The 24,874-nt window shown below is 36.1% G+C and overlaps 1 protein-coding gene and 1 pseudogene across 2 annotated transcripts; one reads left to right on the top strand and one right to left on the bottom strand.

Moving 5' to 3' along the window:
- Window positions 1–7,424: 7,424 nt before the first annotated feature.
- On the bottom strand, window positions 7,425–9,504 carry LOC146916938 (soyasaponin III rhamnosyltransferase pseudogene; annotated as a pseudogene). Its single transcript, XR_015014087.1, has one exon. The product of XR_015014087.1 is annotated as a soyasaponin III rhamnosyltransferase pseudogene (transcript).
- Window positions 9,505–12,663: 3,159 nt separating this feature from the next.
- On the top strand, window positions 12,664–13,317 carry LOC146916937 (uncharacterized). Its single transcript, XM_085721774.1, has one exon. The coding sequence runs from the start codon at window positions 12,664–12,666 to the stop codon at window positions 13,315–13,317; it is 654 nt and encodes a 217-aa protein (XP_085577900.1).
- Window positions 13,318–24,874: the final 11,557 nt, after the last annotated feature.

Genomic DNA, 24,874 nt, shown 5'->3' with positions numbered 1-24,874 from the left:
TCTATAGAGATAGATCACAGAGATTGCTTGGCTTAAGTCAGGGTACATATATAGACAAAGTCCTGAGATGTTTCAATATGCATGATTCCAAGAAAGGATTCATCCCTATGTCGTCAGGTATAAATCTATCAAAGACTCAATCCCCTTCGACTAACGAAGAAAGGGATCGAATGCGTGATATTCCATATGCTTCAGCAATTGGGTCTATCATGTATGCTATGTTATGTACTCGACCAGATGTCTCGTATGCTTTAAGTGCTACGAGCAGATACCAGTCTAATCCTGGCAATGATCATTGAATTGCTGTCAAGAATATCCTTAAGTACTTGAGAAGAACTAAGGATACTTTCGTGATCTATGGAGGTCAAGAAGAGCTCTCTGTAATTGGTTACACTGATGCTAGTTTTCAGACAGATCATGATGACTTTAGATCGCAATCTGGATATGTGTTTTGCTTAAATGGCGGTGCTGTGAGCTGGAAGAGTTCAAAGCAAGAAACAGTCGCAGATTCTACAACAGAAGCTGAGTATATTGTCGCATCTAATGCCGCAAAGGAAGCTGTTTGGATTAAGAAATTCATTTCTGATCTTGGAATAGTTCCAAGTATTGTGGATCCCATTGCATTACTATGTGATAACAATGGAGCAATCACACAAGCCAAAGAACCTAGATCTCACCAGAAATCCAAACACATACAAAGGCGCTATCATCTTATTTGAGAGATTATCGAAAGAGGAGATGTTAAAATATGCAAAGTACCAACATTAGAGAATGTTGCTGATCCACTTACTAAAGCTCTTGCCCAGCAGAATATGGGTATTAGGTTTATGCCTGATTGGCTCTAGTGCTAGTGGGAGATTGTTGGTGTAAGCCCTAGAGGCCAATAATTTACGTTAAACATTATTTTATGTATCATGACTTTTATTATTGAATAATATATGGCACTCTTTATTATATTTGTGTAATGATAATAAAGTCCTTAGAATAGATAGTTCGTGTAATAATATATTAAGTGTGACTTAATCATGAGATTACATTATCATAAAGAACGCTATTCTTAAATGTATCCGTAGTCAAAGCTTTAATATGAATAAAGGATAATAATAAAGCGTCGAGACTATTATGTACGTAGACTGATGACTGCATCTCATGGGTCATAGATTTGAGATATTAAGTCTATACCTAGGTATAAATATTAGGAGTAATATTTATACTGGATTGACCCACCGTGAGAATACTACATAGTAAGTTATGCAATTGTCATAAGATATTCTCACAATGATAATAGTGTATATCGCTCTTAGACCTGAAACCACTATGATCCCTAGATGTGGACTCAAGTGCTTTGTTGCCATTCTAACGTTGTCTGTAAAAGGATAACCATAACGTTGGTTGATGACTGCTTGATGAAGCATGCTGAGGGACATGAGTGTCCTAGATGGGATTTGTCCCTCCTCATAAACGGGAGATATATCTTTAGGCCTCTTGATGAAATATGACTGTAAAACTGCATGGCCATGCCGAACTAAGTCAATATAAGATATTAGACTTGTTCGTTATTTAGTATATTTTGGAATCAAGAAATATAAATATTGATCTATACAAGGGTGACAATATCTATGCCTTGGGATCAATAAAGATATTGAGACAAAGGAGCAATTGTACACATGAGTATTATCATGGAAAGGTTTCGTCAGATCACTTGACATTCTTGTCACTTGGGTAGCAATGATGTGTTGCTAGATACCGCTCATTGTTTATAATATTAAATATTAGATTTAATATTATTGCCAACGTGACTAGAACCTATAGGGTCACACACAAAGAATAGTCAAAAGAGAAATATATAAGTATGACTTATATAAGGGGTGCATTTAGTAAATAACGCTAATTAGTTAGTGAAATTACTAAACTCGTTGTTGGGCTTACTGAAGCCCAATAGTGACTTCTGACTTGCAGAGCACACTAGAAGTTCTATAAATAGAACTCTAGTGCTGAAGTTTTTGGTTACACGTTTTGGAGCAACCCTTCTTCTCTGAACTTCCGATTCATTGGCTAGCACCGAGTTTTGGAGGAACACTGTTCGTGTGGACTTGCTAGAGGCTTTGCTGCTTGCTTGGCTGTGATCGAGATTCCAGTTTCCAGTTTCCAACGTTCAGATTCCAAACTTCGAGGTAACAATAGAATCACTGATTCATGTTTGAATTTCGTAATGATCCAAGGAAAGAAAATCGAAATTATTCCGCTACTTCTACTCCTTTCTTCTATTCGATTTTCCTTCATTCTCTATACATGCTCTAGCATAAATATGTTGTATCTAACAACATATTATATCTTATCACAATTAGTGAGTCTTTCTATCTTACTAGTTCTTTGATGATCTACGTCAATGCTCTACTAGTTCTTAACGATCTACGTCAAGGCTCTATGACATAACATAAACATGTCTAATAAATATGCATGGTCAGATTCATTCATTAAGTTAGCGTTGATCAAACAATCAATATCTAAGTTCATTTTACGGAGAGCCCTGGGGTGGAGTAAACCCGAGCACAATCCCTTACTAACCGATGGAAACCTATCTAAGGTATAACCAATGGCACTCCCTCAGTGACGTGCGGGTTCCTTACGGCTAACCCCGTTTCACCTAGTGGAAACCCCTTGAGCCAACCTAGTGTGGATCACAAGGGACACGACACCTACCTCTTGCTTACTAAGTGACATGCGGGTTCCTTACGGCTAACCCGTTCCCATAATGAGAACCCCTTGTATCCAACCTAGTGTGGATAACAAGAGACATGACACTTGCTTCATTAAAGTCTTGGTCTATGCATGCATGAGAATTACATATAATATTCTATCTCTTTTACCTCGGATCCCTAAACGATCCAACTAGAGGTAAACTATATGCTTGCTTAACTTACTATGTGAAGAGATATCTAATCAATTCACGTCTTGCCATACTCGTATGGTCACTCTAGCCCCTATGCGAAGATAATACTATATATCACTTCGCGTCTTATCAAGCATATTGCTCATGCGTAGCATTCTATTTCTTTACTAACTATTCTAGTTCTTGACAAGCCATGTCAAGGCTCTACTTTCATTCCCTTTCTTAGTGCTTACTACCCGAATAAATCGAATTAAACTCTCTTGTGCCCTTCTTGATGTACTTGCTAAGATTACCATGATTCTTGATCCAAGGATCATCTGATGTTATGTGCATGGATTAGATGATGTTTTGGGGTTATAAAGTTGTATATCGATGAAAGAAAGACTTCAGATTGCACCACCGGCCCTAAACTAGGCCAACAAGCCAAAAAAAGTAGGTCAAAACAGAGAATTTTGCTATTAGCTAACTTTTCTGGGCAGGTTCTGGAAATTTAGCTATTAGCGAAAATTGAGCTAATAGCGACTTTCTTCTGGGTAATTTCTCTATTAGCGAAAATTGAGCTAATAGAGAGTTTCTTCGGGTCTGTGGTGCAAATTTTGCAATTTTGACCCAAAACTCGTCAAATTCGATCCTGCAATGCACTATGAACATCCAGCAGCTTGTATATCATTATAAAACATCTTTCATGGCAATTTTAACATGAACAAAGCAAGATTAAAGGCAAGGATACAATATTCACATTTTTCCTAAACTTAACATAATCCATGTTTTCTTGCAACATAAGCACATAATCCCAAGGGAGGGTTCTATCTAAGAACTCACCTAGCATGCTTCTTGTGTTTGCCTCAAGTTCCAAGCTTTCACAAGACCAAACCCTAGCCCAAAATCCAAGTTCAATCCTTTCTCTTTGTTGTTTCTTGCTCATGAAGCTTCTAAGATCCTTGCTTGATCATCAATTGCATGATTTTGGGAAGCTTTGATGGCCTAGAGTGGGAGAGATGGGCGACATCTTAGAGAGAAGGAGGAGAGAAATCTCTTCTCAAAAACCTAGAGAGAGAAAGTCATGATAATAATGAAGATTTTGGCCCCAAAATCATTTATATACTCTCTTGCGCAAAAGTACTTAAATGCCCTTTGTCTTAATCGCGTCTAGCTTGACACTGATGCATAATTCGTATTTAACCGACATCACGTAATAAATATTCTCCATTACACTTGTTTTCCATGAACTTCCATCCTCTGGCACGCTCGACTGTTAATATTCCGATACTGACAAGTGGGATATTACATTCTACCCCCCTTAAAGAAATTTCGTCCTCGAAATTTAGAAATCATCTACCAATCACCGCGATTAAGACCTGCCTTCCTTGGTTTCAGTTAAATAATATCTGATCAAAACCACTACAAAGAGTTTGATTAGCTGACAGTTAGGTTGTTACAAAGTTACTTTATGTGTAACTGATTCTAGTTGTTCATAGAGTAGTAGACCAAACTCTATATAAGTATAGCATGACTCAGTTGTAATATTCATATTGGTGAAATAAAATTCCTTTTCTTATCTCACTACTGCAATTTTGGGTTTTTTATAGCGCCACTTTAATAGCGCTTTCGCTAAAATGCTATTAAAAAGGCATACAGACCAATGATAGCACTTCTTGTGGATTGCTATAAATAGGCTACTCAAAATTTGTGTTAGATAGCGCTTTTTCAAAAACACTATTATTTATCTTTCCTTTGCTAGCGTTTCCAGAGAAACGCTATTATTTAGCTTTCCTTCATTAGCGCTTTAGCAAAAATGCTATTGTAGGCCATTTAACGAATAAAAAAAAACATGATATTTTTCCGTCTTCTCTCTCAGCAAAACCCCACTCACTCACAAAAACACAACTACTCACAAGAACTACACATCTAACTCTTTTCTCTTCGTCTCAGCCACTCACCACCACCTCTCACTCACAACAACTCTCCCACCGTTGAACTAATCTCCCACCCAATACCCATTGAATCTTCTCTAAACCCACCACCATCAAACCCAGCTCCGTCAAACGATCACCACCCATCTCACCATCATCTCTCTGTCTAGCCCATCGATTGAATCCTTCAATTCCATTTAACGCTTCGTATCTCCATCTCTTTGATCATGTCGAACTCTTCGAACCAATCTCTATCTCGTCGAACTGTCCTTAAAATCAATTGAAACCCCAAGATTCCATTTAACCCTGAAATCAATTGAAACCCTTCATCCCTCAGAATTCATTTAACCCGAAGATTCCATTTAACCCTAAGAAATCGATTAAACGCATAAATCAATTTTTTGTTTAATTTTGCTTCATTCCATTTATGTTTCTGTTGTTTTTGATGAATTTTTTTTGAAGGACTAATGATTTTTTTTAACAGATGACTTGTTGAACGTTGTTGCTGTTTGGTGTGGATCTTGTAAGTTCTTAACCTTTTTGTTAAGTGAAGTTAGCTACTAATAATAGGTTTATAAAGTGACAAGCTACTAATAAGATAACATGATTTTTGCAAATGGTAATTGTAATATAAAGATAAATGCATAATAACTCACTTTATGAAATAAGTAGATATAACATTCTAATTATAATGTAAATAATGATAGATTCTTTGTGTTCTGGTTTGATTTCCAAGATAGATTTGTTTGTCTTTGTGATGCTTGATGTTCTGCGTTTCAAAGTTTGTGTTTCTGTGTTCTGGTTTGATTTTTGTGATGAGTTTACGTTTGATGTTCAGTGTTATGTGATCGACAAGAAAAAATCAAAATTGTGATATTTTTTTTTTAGTTTTCTTTGAGGATACATTGAATTACAAAATGTAACTAGTTGCTTGCTTTAAGATTGACACGGTTCGTCTTTGTTTTAACTTCTTGGACTTTTGTAATAAAAAAATCTGAATGGGTGATAATCTTGTAACTCCGTTTAGTTTGAATGTGTTTTTCTATGTTTAAATGGCAATGTTGGTTTCTCACACGATGTTTATTTGTCAAGTTCCTGACACTGAATAATTCCTAAATTTGAAAATTCGACATGTCGAGTTCTGTTATTGAATAAATACCTAAATCTGAACATAGCACTATCTTGAACTTATCTAAATTGGCATCTTTGAACTTGATAAGAAAACCATTGTTTTCTGTGATAAACTATGGCGCTAAATTTTACCACTGTTGTTTAGCCAACCACTCTCTTTTAAATCACATATGAGCTTTATATATGTATTTTAATGCAAGTGTACACTAGACGTCCTTTATGATTGATTATTATTATGACATTTGTAGTTAAGTTTCTAAACAACAAATTACTAGTGTTTATTTCTAATTAATGGATTACTCATGAATGCAATGAGGTTTGTTAGCAATTTGTAATATTTTTTTTTAGTTATGGCTGCAATTTTCATATTTTGTTAGCGGTTTATATATATATATAAATCAGTATCTTATCAGCGTTATTATGGTAGTAGATTTAATCAAAAAAAGGGGAATTTTATTAGCGCTTTTTGTATAACGATAAGAAACACCCGTCTAAAAATCTACTTTAATAGCACAAAAAACACAGGCTATAATAGCGTTTTATTGAAAGCGCTATCGAAACACTGCTATTTAATAGCCTTTTCAAAAGCGCTATTATAAGGGTTCTGACCTATTATAGCAGTGGCTTTCTTAACTTTTCACAAACGCTATTAAATGCCCAAAATGAACGCTATTAAAGGGAATATTTTATAGTAGTGTCTTTCTTCTTTCATAAGCTTTATGCTTACATGCAAGCTTTTCTACTCATCAATGGAGGTTGAGATCACCTTTTCACATCTATTCCCGGAACATAAATATTACTACAAGGAACTCTTATACATTTTACATTTTTAATAAACCTTATACATTTTTATTTGTCTAAAGAATAAACATTATACATCTTCACATGAGGAGGAACTCTTTTTTTTTTTTTTTTTTTTGGTCAGGTTGAGGAGGAACTCTTTACTATCTGAAATAAAATATTACGCAAGCAACCTATATAAGCTATTTTTAGTAAGAACATCTATAGAATATTTTTATCTTTTTCTAGCAGATTTAAAAAGATTATGATTCCAAGCTTTAGTATTTTAGGGCCATTCAACCATGACTCTGACTAGTATCCACAAAGAATTATATGGAATATTAGTTAAAGAATGATATTGGTTATTCTATAAGTACTTCTTCCATAATTGTAAGTAAAAGATTAATCAATAAAAATTGATGTATTTGATGTAAAATTTAAATAAAATATATGGTTTTTTCTACGTTACCTCTTCATAATTTTCTCTAACAAATTTATGCCTATAGGCAAGGGCGTGGGAGTATAACCTTAGAACTACAATATTCTTTCCTAAAAAAAAACACATTTTTCTTTTGCATCTAATTTCTTGGACAATCTCTTTTTTGATGCAAAATGGAAAAAGGAAAAAGCTTTTAGGATCTATCTCTTTGACTTTAACATATTTTATTTAAAATATGGTTTTCGAAGTAACAAAATTTCATGGGTTATTTATTTTTTTTGACAAAAACAAAACGATATTTATTCATTCATTCAAATCGATAGAGTACATCATTCAACACTGCTAAAAACGCAAAGGATGAATCTGCGAACAAACTCACATCATCCAATTTAATAGCATATAACAACATAATGCCTACAAAAATATTTGATAAAATTAAAGTGACCGAAATACCCATGCCTCCAGATCTGCAACGTTGACGCCCAAATCTTGGATTGAATAATTGATCTTTGAATTTGAATCTAATGAACATCGCAACAAGACAGTAAATCAAACAACGCCACACAAGACGACATACAACACACCACCACACTGAGATGACCAAATCACGAAGAAAAATCCTTAGATTTATGTGAAAATCACTTATTTAGATTGAGAGAGAGAGAGAGAGAGAGAGAGAGAGAGAGAGAGAGAGAGAGAGAGAGAGAGATAGAGAGGATGAAGGGGTGATTTGAGGTCAAAAATTGACTTAAAACCACCCCTCAATGAAGATAAGAGAAAATCTAGAGAGAAAAAACTAGGGCCGGCTTGTTGAAGAGGGAAATAGAAAAGAGAAAATCCCATGGATTATTGTTGCAATAAGATAAAACAAAACATTTGAAAGGGAAACCCACGAGATATGCTTAATTGTCGGAATGAACTCTATACTTTTGAAGAGCATCAATGAAATCTTTAACGTATTCATTGTGAAGATCTTTTGAACTGAAAACATTTCCCATGTCTTTGGCATTTTTCCTGTATGTACTTCCCTCCTCATCCATGATTACCAACCTCAATGTTTTGGCTACAGAGTCCCTAGTAAAGGATCCATCTTGCTCACTCCTTGGTACCTCAATAGCCAATTTCTTTTGTTCTAGTACTCTTGAAAACAAACATTGGTCAACTAAATAAGGCAATGTCACAAGAACATGCCCAAAATGAAGCTTCTCAATGACTGAACCTGCACCACAATGACTCATACATCCACCAATTGATCCATGAGCTAAAATCTTAAGCTGGGGTGCCCATGTTTTCCAAACAATTCCGCATTCTTTTGTTCTTTCCTCAAATCCTTCAGGTAATTCAAGTGTACCCTCTTTAAGATTTTTTAAAGTCCAAAAAAAAGGCAACCTAGAAAGCTCAATTCCATGAGCTAACTCAGTTAGATCTTGTTGACTTAACGTCAACTCGCTCCCAAATCCAATGTAAACAACAGAAGATGATTCTTTCGAATCCAACCATGCCTTGATTTTCACCCAATCAAGGTTGTTTTCTTCCTCTTCTTTGTCTCTTATCTGCATGGATGGTGGGAGCATTCCAACTGGAACCACAGGAACCTTGTATTGGTCAAAAATAGAATTTAACCATTCACCTTCAAGTTCTCTAGAGGTTCTGATAAGAAAAAGGTCACAGCTTGAGTATACTTTGTTGAGATCTAAAGCCAACCTTATTCCAGAATGATTTTCAACAGATGACTTTGTTCTCATAATCTCATACGATTTGAGATGAAGGGTTGTTTGGTAAGGAACCCAGTTTAGTGGGCTATACATGTCTACTTTATGTGGTCGATTAAAGAAACATATGTTCCAAGCCGGGACTATGTTGTAATGAGCACAAGGAATGTTGAGGCTTTTGGCTATTAGTGGTAACCGATCAGCTGCAAAATCATAGAAAACCCAATCAGGCTTTGAAGTTTTGAGTATCACAGCAACATCATCTTGAAGACCATCATAAGCCAACTTAAGGTAACCAATCATGTTTGATGGAACAGTCATAGTGCTCTCTCCACCTTGTAGTTGTTCTATGTGTGGTAAAGGTGATTTTATCAAATTGATGAATGGTTGAATTGTTGGGGGTATTTTGGGCATTTGATCAATGTTTTTGGGGGAGCTTATGAAGGTGACAGTGTGACCTTTTTGAGCAAGAATTTTGGCCAACTCGAAATAAGGGTATATGTGTCCCATGGCTCGCCAAGGGAGCATTACCACATGAAGAGGCTTGCAATTTTCATTCTCATTATGAACAATTGAATCCATGGGAACAGTTCAAAAAAGAGGTAAGGGTTGATGTAGTGGCAAGGTTCCGATTGGGATATATATATATATATATATATATATATATATATATATATATATATATATATATATATATATATATATTAACGCATTGTTTTGAGTATGAAAGAATTGAAGAAGATATATCACTCATGTTTGTTTATTAACAAGTTTTCACACGTTACACGCATGGACTGATTTATCATAGTATGAAAGAATATGCATGCTTACTAAAGTTTCACATGATGAGAAAATCTTGTGTGGTCCTGGTCCACACAAGTGGTCTTTGGTCACACAAAGAGAAAAAAGAGAAGAGAGAGAAGAGAGAAGAGAGAGAAAATGGAGAAGAGAGAAGAGAAGAGAGAGAAGGAAAAAACTTGTGTGTGTGACCAAACCAAAATTCTTAGTCCTGATCCACACAAGTGTTTCTCTCACATGATTACATAATGTAGATTATTAATAAGGAGAAATACTTGGTTAGACACAACACTAAATATTATTTGTTAGGCACACACATATGAAATTCAAAAAATTAAAAAGAAAAGGATTAAAGTGATATTGATTGATGTGACTATTTTATTTATCTTTTAATTTTTTTGATTTATATGTGTGTGTCTAAATTTTGTGTTTAAATGCTTGTGCCTATATAAGACTATCTCATTAATAAGAGCTTCGTGCACGCCATTAATCTTTTTATTTTAGGCTGGAGACAGTGCAATTGCTTGCTTTATATCTCTTTCTAAAGTCACCCATCCACGTGGTCATGATGTCCTATGTTTTATTTCAATAAAGGTAAATTGATTTTGGTCCTTATAAAATTGAGAACTTTTAAATTTATTCTTTATTTAATTTTAATAGCTTTTGTAGTCTTCACAAAAAAATTACAATTAATTTTAGTCCCTGTTAAAACTAAATTCGTTTAATTTCTCTTAAACAATTCAATTTTTTAACGATTTTTCAGTGGCACGTGTTTACAACATTGTAAAAGATTCATTTAGTACAATTTAGAATTTTTTAACATGAGATGAAGTAAATACGAATTTTTTCAAATGATAAAAGATAAAAGTAACACAAATATGGACGTAGAAATCAAATTTTGAGCAAATTTTTTGCAAGGGAACTTTAAGTAATGTTCTTAACATGTCTAAAAAAAAATTCAATAACTTAAAGAGTTTAAACATATTATACAAATTCTGATTTAGAATGACTAAAACTGAGTGCATAAATTTTTTATATGGACTAAAAAACTATTAAAATTAAGTAAAGACTAAACTTAAAATGTGTAACACCCTAAACCCACATACAATATTTAAATATAAAATCCAACATGTCCTTGCGAGCTTAGCTCAATTGGTATGGACAATGCATAATATATGCAAGGTTCGGGGTTCAAACCCCGACCACCACCCAGAAAAAATATATAAAATCCAACATATATCAAATACTTCCAAGTGTTAGTCTTCGTTAATTCATTTCATACATAGTTTATCATGTAAATAATACATCACAACTAAAAATAAAATCTCAACAACATAGAGTCAAATATCATATCTCAAGATACATTACATCATCAAAATGAACACAAAGGTTCCATCAACAATCTGATAATAACCTAAAACCACCAAAATGTCCTAATTAGAGCACCACTAGACAAGACTCCAAAGGTAAGCGGTAAAAGATGAGTAGGCTCCAAAGCCATCCTCGGAAAACTCATGGCAACTATGCGTCCTCAACCTGCAAGTCTACACCACAAGGGCGTAGGCGACAAACCCGCAACACGTAGGGTGAGATATATAATCAACATAGAGGAAATACTAACGCATGTATAGATTCAGTATAAGCAATAACATCATACAAACATATTCATCTTAAGCATAAAATATTCACATAGTCAAGTAGTCAAGTACACATTTTCCACATAGATTTACATGTATGCAATGTTACTAACTCGACTCTTTATGCATGTGGTATCCTTTTTGGATATCATAGGTATATTTCTGAGTGATCCCTCATCGTCAAATATTTGGATAATCAGAGGTATATTACTGATTAATCCACTGTTGGGTATTTAGATTGGCTGCATTGTTGCTAAAACAATTATCCATTAAGTGTGTTGTTGGATACTATGTTCCAACATGGTTTAGGCATCTATTTGAGATGTTGGACAGAATGTTCCAACATCCTGGCACGGTTCAGTGTGCCTGAGTTCATGCTTATTTGTACGCGCGCCTTATCTTTAAAAGGAAACAACTTTTCCTTAACTTGATGACCAAGCAACGTACGTATCTGTACAGAATCAGTTGAGCTTTTATTCCTAAAGGAGAAACAATATTTTAGGGAATAAAGTGATATGACTGGAAGTTCTGAAAGATGTTCCTACTTCTTAGGACTTTCCTTATTTGTTACCGATTCATGTTTTGTAGATCAGCTGGACGATCTACTTTGTTCTGAAGCCCAATATGGTCTATTAGCCCATATTACTTCAGTATAAAAGCAAGACTTCAAGACCTAGTTAGGTATTCAAGCCGTCATACTAAATAGTTTAGCTTTTAGGGTTTTGAGTCTGTGTGTTCTACTCTTGTATCGTTTGATGCAAGTTTAGTCATGTTTTATTTGTGAGCCTTTCTTGTATCACCTTGATACATGCTAAGGACTGTGTGTTGAGTTGTAAACTCGTTGTGCTACACCAAAGCTTTGAAGCAAGGTTGTAGTTGTTTGTGTTTTAAGGTAACCTCACCGTTTGTTTGTTTTTAGTCTGATAGGTCACAGTGGTTGTGACTGACTGTAGGATAGTGAGATGGGATCTCAGATCTTGGAGTTCCTAGGTTGAAGTCTAGACGGGTAGGTCCTAGGTCATAAAGTGTAAACGAGGAGTTTGCTGAGAGCTTTTGAATAAGGACTACACTAGTGGATTTCCTTCCTGGCTTGGTAGCCCCAGAGTAGGTGTGTTTGTCACCGAACTGGGTTAACAATTCTCTTGTGCCTTTTATTTTTCTGTTATTTATTTTCCTCGTTAATTTTCATTTACTGCTAGCACGTGGTTCTAAACATTACATTCAACATCCGTAATTTGTGTTTGGTGTTGGAACATCGCATAGAACATTTGGTTGCTAGTGCGCCAGAATTTCAATTGGTATCAGAGCAGGCACCCTGCTTGTTTTAGGGTGAATTCCAGGGAAGATACTTTCTGGCATGATGGTCAAGGAAGGAGGATTTATGAATAGACCACCTTTGTTGGATGGCTCCAACTCTGATTATTGGAAATCACGCATGAGTGTTTTCCTCAAATCCATTGATAGCAAGACATGGAAAGCAGTTCTGAAGGGTTGGGAACATCTTGTTGTGCTTTACAATGATGGAAACAAGACAACTGATATGAAACCAGAAGAAGAGTGGTCCAAGGAAGAAGATAAATTATCTCTTGGAAACTCCAAGGCTTTGAACGCGTTATTCCATGGAGTGGACAAGAACATGTTTAGACTGATCAAGCAATGCACTGTGGCCAAAGATGCTTGGGAAATCCTCAAAACAACTCATGAATGCACTTATAAAGTGCGAATGTTAAAGCTCCAGCTCCTTACTACAAAATTTGAAAATCTAAGAATGATGGAGGATCAGAACATACAAGATTATTATATGAACATTCTTGATATTGCTAACTCCTTTGACTCACTTGGGGAAAAGATGTCTGATGAAAATCTCGTAAGAAAGATTCTCAGATCTCTACATAAGATATTTGATATGAAGGTGACTGCGATTGAAGAAGCACAAGACATCTCCAGTATGAAGATTGATGAGCTAATAGAATCAGTTCAATCATTTGAATTAGCTAATGGATATAAGAAGTAAAGCATAGCTTTTGTTTCCAACAATGATGAGGAAGATATTCAATGTGATATGGAGACTGATGAAAATATTTTAGATGCATTTGTGCATCTTGGTAGAGAATTCAACAAAGTGTTGGAGATGATTGACAAAAAGTTGAGGCCAAATGTTCAGAACATCTCGTTCAACATCAGCAGAAACAGTGAGTCTCAAAGAAGGGATAGAAATGATGAAAATTCCAATCATGTGACAACTTTAACAAGGAGATATGAGTCTGATGAAGAGTCAAGTGATGAAGGAGTTTCTTATGATGAATTGGTTGATTCCTACATGAAGCTTTGTGTCAGAAGTCTAGAGGTGATTAAGTCAGAAAAAGAGCATAAGAGAATCACAGCTCAACTGCAGGTTGAAAAGAACAAACCATTGTCAGCTAATTCTGACCTTCAAAATGAGGTAACTTTTCAATCTTCCAAACTAGAGAAACAGAAGAAAACCATCAATGATTTTTTTCTGGAAAAAGAGAATCTTATGTCAATCATCACTAGTTTGCAAGAGGAAAACACCTTGTTAAATTCCAAATTAGAAAACATGACCAAATCTGTTCGGATGTTGAATAATGGGTCTAATGTGTTAGATGAAATACTGCAAGTTGGGAAGACATCTGGAAATATGAAAGGAATAGGCTTTGACTATCGAACTGTGAACAAAGAAATCAAAATTTCCACAAAGAAGTTTGTTTCTCCTGAAAAGAATACTGAGTTTGTAATGTTGGATCAAATGCCTCAACATCCTGTCCGACATCTGAACCCCCAACCAAGAAACAAAAAGAAATCACCTTGGTTATGTCACCATTGTGGTAGATATGGTCACATAAGGCCGTACTGTTATAAATTGTATGGATATCCTCAGTCTCATGTTTAACCAAAGGTCAGTAGTAAGATTGCTCAAGCTAGGAAAGAATGGAGACCCAAAACTCCAAATGTAAGTTCTTTTGTGACTTCCTCTGTGTCGATTGGTGTTCCACCTGTTTTGACTGAGTCTGGCAACCTTGTTCAGTCTAGTTTGAATGTTGCTGATGTTGATAAAAGTGTTTCTATGTCTGATTTTAAAACTGCTATTGAACCTGATGTTGCATCGGATGTTACAACATCCTTAGCTCAACCTGCTCACATAAAGTTTGAGTCTGAGTCTGAATTAGCCTTTGCTAATGGAAAATCCCAATGTAAGATGGTGTCTGTTTGTGATGAGAAGGATGGATCAGAAAGTGATGACCAAAGTGTGTGGAGTTTACTCCTGTTCTGATCTTATGTTCTGCTACTTCTGTTCTGACATGCATGGTTAGTTTGTCAGAATTTATGGCAAAAAGGGGGAGTAGTTAGACGCAGTAGTTGTAGTTGGCTTATTTGCTAATGTTGTGCATGATGTTGAAACATTTGTCTGACTGCCTGTGAAGTTTTCTTTGAATGCCTGTGAAGTTTTTCCATGATTAGTATGTCACTTCACTGGAAACAGGTGATTCTATGTATAGAAAAGTTGTATGTGTTTGCTTTTGCATCATATTGTCTGTTGCTGCTGTCATGCCTAATGATGTTGAAACATCTCATTTGTCTGCTTATGCTTGAATTTTTCTTGTGTATGGTATGCTTTTGAAGTTTTCCTTTGTTAGTATGCATGCATATATTAAGGGGAAAGTTGGGAATTTTCCTACATGAGGAGGCATAATGATATGTTCTTGTAAGATGTGCTCTCTTCTGTTATCACTGCACGTCTTTGAGCTGTGGGGTATACATTGTTGTATTATACTCTTGAAGTCTGCTGACTGTTGGCATTTTTTGTGGCTAAAAAGGGGGAGTAAAATGGTATGGTATGGTATAACTATACTCTTTCTATGCCTGATGTGTGTGTGTGTGTCTATGTATGCTTTAATGCATTTATTTTGCATTATTTTGTCATACTGATATGTTGTTGCATTTATTTTGCAACTATTTTTTGATGCTTGTGGATGTTGTCACTAATGCTGCAACATCTTGGTTGTTCTGAGAGTTTTCAAAATCTCAGTATTCTTTTCTGTACATGCTCCCTGCTAAAGTTCTATAAGATGTTGGAACATGTTTGTGTGACCATAATAGGTCTGCTAGCTTAGGTCTGGTAGCTGATGAATATTCCCTGAAGAATTATCTGACCAGACCCTGAAGATTATCTATCTATGCATGAGGATTTTTTGGTTTTTCAATTTCTTCCATATGCATGTGTTCAGGGGGAGTAGTGGAATATTTTTTTGTAGCCACTCATAAGGTGTTATATTGAGGGGGGGTGCTACTATGATTAGTGCTTGAAAGTAATCAAGTTGTCTGACAGATGTGGAGTATGATGCGCCAAACATCTAACTGTCAGCTTTATGTATGTATAGGAAATTTATTTTTTTCCCTTGCTATTTTGTGACAGGTACTCCTGTCTGATGTGGTGAAGGATGTTGAAACATCCAAACCAGCTCTTTTGGGAATTTATTTTTCCTATGCTCTTGTGAGCCTGTGTTATTATCTTATCTGTTGTTGCATGTCTCTGAAATATGTAATACCTTCTTATCTCTTAACTCTGATGATTAAGAGTATGATGCTTTCTTTCTTCTTGACTGGTTTGTTCAAACTATACTTGAAGACTGTGTAAGGTATTCTTTTGTTTTGTGCACACGTCTGAGACTTTTCTTGTGATACTGCATGACTGCTCCTTCTTCTTGAATATGTGTTCGTGATGACTTGAGGATGTGTATATGAGGTATCCCTTTAGATTTTGTGTGCTGATAGCTTTCTCTATAAGTGTGTGTTCATACTAACTGGAGAAATGGTATTTGTATCCCTCTGTTTTATGTAAATTGGCCTTAATTTGTTTTAGCCAAAATTTTGCCAAAGGGGGAGATTGTTGGGTATTTGGATAGGCTGCATTGTTTCTAAAACAAATATCCATTAAGTGTGTTGTTGGATACTATGTTCCAACATGGTTTAGACATCTATTTCAGATGTTGGACAAAATGTTCCAACATCCTAGAACGGTTCAGTGTGCCTGAGTTCATGCCTATTTGTACGCGCGCCTTATCTTTAAAAGGAAACAACTTTTCCTTAACTTGATGACCAAGCAACATACGTATCTGTACAAAACCAGTTGAGCTTTTATTCCTAAAGGAGCAACAATATTTTAGGGACTAAAGTGATATGATTGGAAGTTCCGAAAGATGTTCCTACTTCTTAGGACTTTCCTTATTTGTTACCGATTCATGTTTTGTAGATCAGCTAGACGATCTACTTTGTTCTGAAGCCCAATATGGTTTGTTAGCCCATATTACTTCAGTATAAAAGCAAGACTTCAAGACCTAATTAGGTATTCAAGCCGTCATACTAAAAAGTTTAGCTTTTAGGGTTTTGAGTCTGTGTGTTCTACTCTTGTATCGTTTGATGCAAGTTTAGTCATGTTTTATTTGTGAGCCTGTAATATCCCACTCGTCAGCTAATGGAATATTACCAGTCGAACGTGTCAGAGAACAAATGTTCATGGAATGTGAGTATGACGGGGAATGTTTATTAAACGACATCAGACAAACACGAGTTAAGTATCAGTGTCGGATAAACACGTTTAAGGCAAAGGGTATTTTGGTACTTTTACGCAGAAGGGGATTATAAGTGATTTTGGCTCAAAATATTTCATTATCTCATGTTGTTTCCCTCTCTAGGTTTTCTCTCTACACCATCGCCCTCCCTCTCTTCTTCAATCCTCCTAAAACTCATTCCAAAATTAAGATCTATGTTTGTACAAGATTCCTTCAAGATATTTATGAAACTTGGAAGCTTGGATTGGGTTGATTTCTCTACTACTCCTCACAAGAAGAGATTCAAGGCTAGAGTTTGGTCTTTGGTAAAGTTGGAAGTTGGAGCATGAACTTGTGCATGTTATGGTTTCTTCATGATCAAAGAAGCAATATTGAACTTGGGTTTAATCTTGGTTTCCACTTCCTCCCTCATGTCATAAGATCAAGAAGCTAGGGTTTTGGATTGTTGATTTGGAGCTTATGTAGAGCATGTTTCATGCAATTGGTGAGTTCTATAGATAGTTTTCCCACCCTTTGGGACTATGTGTTTAACTTGTAAGGAAAACATGAATTTTCTAGGGTTTTAAGTAATGTGATTAGTTTCCCTTTTCATGTCATGCTTGCAAAACATGTAAATACTTGTTGTATGAATGTTTTTCAGGTATTCTATGATCCATAGAGTTAAAATATGCTTTGGGTCACTTGGTTTTGAGGTTTTTGAGCCAAAAATGCCATTTTTGCAAGTTCTGGACTGTCATAACTCGCCAGGGCGAGCAAGTACTCGCCATGGCAAGCTAAACCACAGAACACAGGGTCTGCTCGCCACCAACTCACCACTAACTCGCCATGGCGAGCTGACAGCATCAAAACTTGTTGTTGGCTCGTTTCAGGCAGTTTTTGGGAGTTTTGCTGGGATTTTCCCTGTGATGTTTTTACAAAAGTAAACCCCTCAAACCAAGGTATGTTTTGATAATCTTTTAAAAGGTTTTCTTGAGAATGAAGCAAGTATTTAACATAGTTAGTAATACATGGCATACGAGAGAATGATATGATATAAGTCGGGTAGCAAACTAATCTTTAAGGAAGGGAATGAATGTAGAGCCTTGACATAGTTGGTCGGGAACTAGAATGCTAAGCATGAGTCCTATATATGATAAGACACGAAGTGACTAGTGTATTCTCTTCGCACATGAACTAGAATGACCATGCAAGCATGTTAAGCCGTGAATAGATAAGTTAAACCCTTCACTATGAATGAGTGTGTCTATGTAGGTAGTTTACCGCTAAATGGGTATATCACGGACCCGTGGTAAACGAGCAAGTATGTTTAGGTTAAACCTTTCATGTATGTATGATCAAGACTATGATGTATGTGTAGTTTACCACAAATTGGATCGATTAAGGATCCGTGGTAAATGAGTATATAAGACGTAGGTGTCAAGGGAACGGGATAAGCTCCACAAGGGGGGCCTGCACGTCACTGAGGGAGTCCGATGTGCCTTAGTTAGGTTTTCATCGGTCATGTATGGGATTGTACTTGGGGTTACTCCACCCGGGGCTCTCCGTAAAATGAACTTAGATAATATGTTTGTTCAACGCTAACATCTATGTATGAATGATTATGATTATATATGATTATGATATGATGTTAGACACGTACTCCCTCCGTCCCTAATTATAAGCAAATTTGACTTTTTTGGTTCATTCAATTATTGATGTATGTGGTTCCTATTATAGACCATATACATCATTAATTGAATGAACCAAAAAAGTCAAATTTGCTTATAATTAGGGACAGAGGGAGTACAAGTTTATGCAATAGAGCAAGTTATGAATGTTAAACCGAAGACGATCTTAGGTTTCCCTAATCATCCGGTATAGGAATCGTGTCATAAATGAGAAAGTAAACTCTCAATGCGTTTATCGTATCTTGAGTTAGCGGTCTTAGGTTCCCCTTAACCGCCATGACATGTTTGATGTAAGCAGGACCTATCACAAGTTAAGATGAACCTATGACAGATCTAGTATGCACGACCGTCTATGCAAGCATGACCACACACATATAATCAACTGGCCGGTTGTATTGTAGACACGTGGTGACCGTAGGTTTCCCCAAGGTTACCTATAGCTTAGGTTTAGGTAGAACTCACTGAGACATTATGTCTCATCCCAATCCTTATTTGTTTCAGATAAACATGGTGGTATTGCAAGCTCGTAGCCGAATGAATTTTTCAGCAAGAGCTCGTTCGTACCCGCTGCAGAACGTCATGGATTTCAAGGATGCATTTACTATGTTTTAGACAAGTTATGTTGTTTTGATGTTGTACGATCGCATATTGTTGTGTAAGATATTCATTCAAATGTATTCAAGTTGTAAATTTTTAATGTATCCAGTATCAAGTTAATGCACATGCTAAACTTTCTAGATACATTTAGTATGGGTGTTACATTTGGTATCGGAGCAGGTCAATTCAGATCGTGCCATGGGTCTTTAAATTTCAACTAAGGTAGTGGGACCATTGGGTTCCGGGTAAATGTTTTAATTGTTGATGTTAGTTGAGCCTGATCAACTCAATTTAGCACTCGACGGTTAGGACGGATGCCTGAGAGCTGAATAGGACCCAGGAGGAATGAAGTATGTGATGAAGATGAACTGAAAGGCGTGAACTCAGAAGTAGGAACTCGGAGTGAGAAATAGTAAGAATTTAATCGTGCCAGAAAGTGGCCGGTGAACTAAGCAGTAGAAGTTTGAGTCCTCTGGAAATGCAAAGCAATGTTAAGTTGGAGTGTTCTGACAACGTTGGGTGAGTTGTTAATGATACTTCGTATACTCGAAAGTGAAGAATTTGGAAATATTTAAGTTTGACCTGGAGCTTCGGTAAGAGTCGTTGTTGGAACGTGATTGTGATATAGAAAGGAATTGTATTCTGGAACGTAAGTGCAAGGCTACAAGATAAGGAAAAGTCGACGTATGTTGACGGAATCGGTAAGCTTTCAGGGGTAGTAGTATGTGTATGAAGTCAAAGATGTGAATGCCCAGAGTGGGCAAGGTTCTAATGTTTGGAATGTTACGTGGGGTGGCAGAGTAACGAGATAAGTCATTTGTAGCAAACGGAGTTCATGTTTTATGTGAAAGCTATAGGTTAAGTGTTAGAACGGTTAAGACATTAGTTTCCAATGTACTGTGAATCGCGTTAATTGATGTTAATGCTTGTCATGAAAATGTTATGAATTGCTTTGATGATGTTAGGGATGACTAATGTGCACTGGGTTACTTGAAAAACAAGAATTTTATGAAAACTTCATTTTCTGGAAACTGAGCTAAACAAACTTGCCATTAGCCAACCTGGGGCGAAATTTTCTGCTTTTCCCCAAAAGCTGTCAGTTCATCTCTAGGGTCCGTAGTGGCTATTGGGGGTCGTCTTCACAATCTTCTACGCAATAAAAACCTTTTATAACATCCAGTATCGAATGCATATTATATCCTAAGGTTTCCAAAGGAAAAGGCATGGAAAATCATTAACGGAATCGATTCGGTTAAAGGTAAAATTAGAAGTTAATGTGTTAAGAGTTAAGAAGGGGCATGAATCAAAAGTTCGAGGTTCCGGCATATGAAATAGATGATGGGGATGTGAAGACTTGAGACAAAAGTAGAATGTTGAAAAGTTATGTGAAATCACAAGATTCTCAGATTTTGTGAAGTTATGAGTATCTCTCAAATCTATGTTTTGCTTGATTAACGTGCTAAGGCTCATTACAATGATGGATTTTAATAATTACAGGGTTTGAAAAGATAAGCGCATATGGGTGATTGGAGTTGGCGTTCTTGAAACTAAAATGGAATTCTGCAAGTACCGGTCCGTCATGACTCGCGTAGAGTAAGCTAAACTAACTTGGAGCCAGATTTGATGGCACTGTTGTGTTATCAACTCGTTCCGTGAATTTTATGGTAACGACTAGGACCCAGATTCACTATGTTGTTATATATGATGAAGAATCATCAACGCCAATGACCCGTGTGCTAATTTATGAAGTTTTCTTTAAGAGAGAAATCAACGAGCGAGCATTGGTATGATTAAGCAAAGCATAGCATGCGAGAATACGAAGATGCAATGTTGGATGTCCAAGGAAGGCATGTACGAGTACATTATGAGTCTACCATGGGAATTTGTAAGGATGTACACTATGAGTCGAGATTGTTCGGGAACAAGTTTAAGTATGGTATTGATATGTCAAGAGGTAAGCCCAACCAGTGGGTATGTAAGGTCTTTCCATAAGGAAAGTAATATGAGTATACGATAAGTCTATCGTGAGATTCAAATTTACAAAGCAGTGAGAACTGTAAGGTTGCAGCGTTGGTTGCAACATGGAGAGTCTTGAGAAGAGTTCAAGAAGATAGTAATCATATGGTAAAAGGAGTGTGAAGTTTCACTCGTCTCAACGGATTAGAGTATCGGTTAAAGCCAACCGGTGGGAATCAGAGTGGCGCAGCAAAAATTGATCGGTAAGGCTTTTGACGGTATGCATGGAGCCTTGAGTTTGATAGTAAGATAGGAAAGGCTGGAGTCACCACAAATGTAGGAATCGGGTTGCCTAATTGGTGATGTCGAATACGCGCAAGAACTATTAGTCAGTTAGAAAGAGTATGTGCTATGACAAGAGAAATACATGTAAGAGTCGGAAGGTTCCTTCTTGCGACTCAAAGTAATGATCGAATCATTAAGTGTGATAACCGGTATTCGAAGAAGAGGTGCCATTCCGGAAAAGGTAACAACACTCGAGCATTATCCGAATTTGCTGTTCTGAAAATTCAAGTTCAGTATTCTTGGAGCAAGGGAACAAGATATCATTATGTGGGTCAAGGATCCTACATGATTTATGTTATGTAGTAATATGTGTCTGAGATATACATATAAGATAAGAAGGAATATGAAAGAATTCACTTTTGAAGTTTAAGAATTTTATCACGGAAGGAGATACGATTCTTGAGTTATGTAGGATGAGATTCATACCCTCTTATTCCATGCTTGTTAAGTGATGAGGATACTTGCTATGATAATGTCAAACCATGATTTTATAACTCTTAGAGTTAAGATGGGTATTAAGGGACTTGGAAACGAAGTCTATATTTAAAAGCATGATATCTTTATATTCTGAAAATGATGACACACGTCGTAAGCGAGTAAGCTCACTTGAGACGTGCCGACTTAAACTTTTTTTTCAAAAATATAGTGACTCGTCCTGTGGTCCTGCAGTACCGTAATAGGCTCAGTTTCAAACTGTTTTTTTTAAAGTCATGCATCTATTCGTTCCAAGAACCTGTATACCAATGTTTAGAAAATTTCTTGAAGCTAAATGTTACGACAAGTATCGTTATTATCTAACAAGATGCAGCACTTGAAAGTATGTAAGACACTATGGAAATTAAGGTTTGACGAAGTGAACAACAATGTTCTTCGAAGGGTCATATGAGACGTACAAGTTTATGTTGATAGTATTCAAGTGCAAGTGGTCTAAGTCGGAAGATTTCGCTTCTCTATGCCAAGTTATATGAGTTACCCATGAATTCGGGTGCAATGAGATCGTAATGAGATCAGAAGATTTCTTAAGACACTGAGACGAGATAAGAGCATTGCAGAATCGTTGGATAACCAACGTAAGTAAGAGGCATAAGTCTCAAGGTATGGTAAAGAAGATTATGTATGGACCAGGGCCGTCCCAATAAAACTGGAGGATCGGCTCTCGTAGTAAAAATAGGCCGCCAATAAAAAAAACGGAAATTTTTTTAAAAGATTAATCTTCTATTTAAATTGAAAATAACACTTGTATACTGGTTATTAGCCACCGAAATCAAAATTAACAATTATTTTTACTAAAGATGTGCTTTTTTAACTTAGAAATAGAAACATAGAACCTGATTTTTTACTTAGAAATTGAAACATGAAACATGTTTATTTTTCTTTTTGAGTGAGGGTACGGATATTGAGCAATAATTTTTTCTTGAGGCTCATCACTTTAGGAGGCCTAGCTCGGTTGAGCTCTTTGCACTCCCCAAAGAACGGCCCTCGTATGGACTATGTATGGACTATGTGTGTGCACTGCAGGGCAAACCTGGATTCCAGAAGGACCCCAGTTGAAAGGCAAATCCTGAGTGTTCCAGTTAATGATAAGTTACTTATACAAATGGTTAATACTAAGCGGATAAGATATGGATCCGAGACAACCAGTCCACATGTAGCAAGGGTAAGTTTCAATCACGATGTTCTAAGATAACTCTAGATTTTGAGGAAGATATCAAAATTAAGAAGACTATATTCGGTTATATGCAGATTAAAGCAGGATGAATTACTTGATTTGATGAGGAAATTATACTTCGAACTCTTTTGAGTGTGCATGATCAGACTTTGTAAGACTGAAACCAAAGATGGTAGGTTTTAGTCACAGTGATTGGTAAGTAATCTCTAAATTTCGAGGACGAAATTTCTTTTAAGGGGGGTAGAGTGTAATATCCCACTCGTCAGCTAATGGAATATTACCAGTCGAACGTGTTCATGGAATGTGAGTATGACGGGGAATGTTTATTAAACGACATCAGACAAACACGAGTTAAGTATCAGTGTTAGATAAACACGTTTAAGGCAAAGGGAATTTTGGTACTTTTACGTAAAAGGGGTATATAAGTGATTTTGGCTCAAAATATTTCATTATCTCATGTTGTTTCTCTCTCTAGGTTTTGAGAATTTGGTTTCTCCTCCTTCTTTCTACACCATCGCCATCCCTCTCTTCTTCAATCCTCCCAAAACTCATTCCAAAATTAAGATGTATGTTTGTACAAGATTCCTTCAAGATCTTTATGGAACTTGGAAGCTTGGTGATGAGTCATAGATAGTCATATTTATTGCCTTATTTAGTTTAGTTTTATTTTAGATTTGATTTAGTTTTATTGCATTTTATTTTATATTAGAATATTTTACTTCAAATTGTCTTTTGTTTTATTTTAGGAATAACTATATGGTGGAAGGTGCCTTGGAGTGAAAGAAAGAGGACTGGAGCAAATACAGCGCAAGAATACGAAGATACGGGACAAAAATATGTTCCCCCAAACTCAGAAGCTTGGCACGGCCCGTGCCAACATGTGGCACGGCCGTGCCACCCTCTAGGATACTCTTTTGCTGCTTTTCTTCAAGCCCAAGTTGCTCTGTTGTAGTTTTACTGCTTTGCCCTTATAGTTGCTTAGATTTTAAGTCAATTGTAAATCTATAAATAGAGTAGCACTCCATCATAAACATTCATCTTTTGTTCTTAGAATAAAAGTTCACTTTTATATTATTGTTCTTTTACTTTATTGCTTTCTCTCTTCTTCCCCCATGTCTACAATGAACGTTAGTGAGTAGACTCTTCTTTGTCTTGGGATTGTTGGATAAGTCTAATGACGTAATCCGGATCAAGCCAAGCCTTAAACCCTAATTATATGTTACCTTAATTCCTAATCTAAATTCACCGTTTTAACATGAATTAATTATTATCAAACTGTGGAAGCGAACGCGGAGGGTTTGATAATGATTAATTCATCATCTTAGATATCAATTCATAAAGCGAACGCGGAGCTTTGATATCCGAACAAGTGAATTTAGACAAAGTTTACGAAACATGAGAATAGTCTAGCAAACCTTGGGACACATTAAGTTTCGATCTTCAAGGGTCCCAAAGGCAATCACCCATGAGAATAGGTGTGGTTGTTGGAGGGATACACTCACTGACTTCGAGAGAAGCTGTGATATGCTAAAGAGAAACTTGTCCTTAGAAATTAGGATTAACGCATAATTATAAGTTTAAGGCTTGCTTGTGAAAAGATTCGTTGTTATGATGAATCAATAATCTCAAGGCTCTTTTATTATTATTATTGTTATTTAATTCAGCAACTAAACCTCCCTTTTTATAATCTTTCTTCTTTTCTAATCATTCTCTAAAAGTTAATCGAATTCATAACTCCCTAGCGGA

This window comes from Medicago sativa, chromosome 6 (assembly GCF_051527215.1).
Source record: "Medicago sativa cultivar Bolivia chromosome 6, Bolivia_mono, whole genome shotgun sequence".
Classification (NCBI taxonomy): Eukaryota; Viridiplantae; Streptophyta; class Magnoliopsida; order Fabales; family Fabaceae; genus Medicago; species Medicago sativa.
This window is presented reverse-complemented; position numbering and strand designations above follow the sequence as displayed.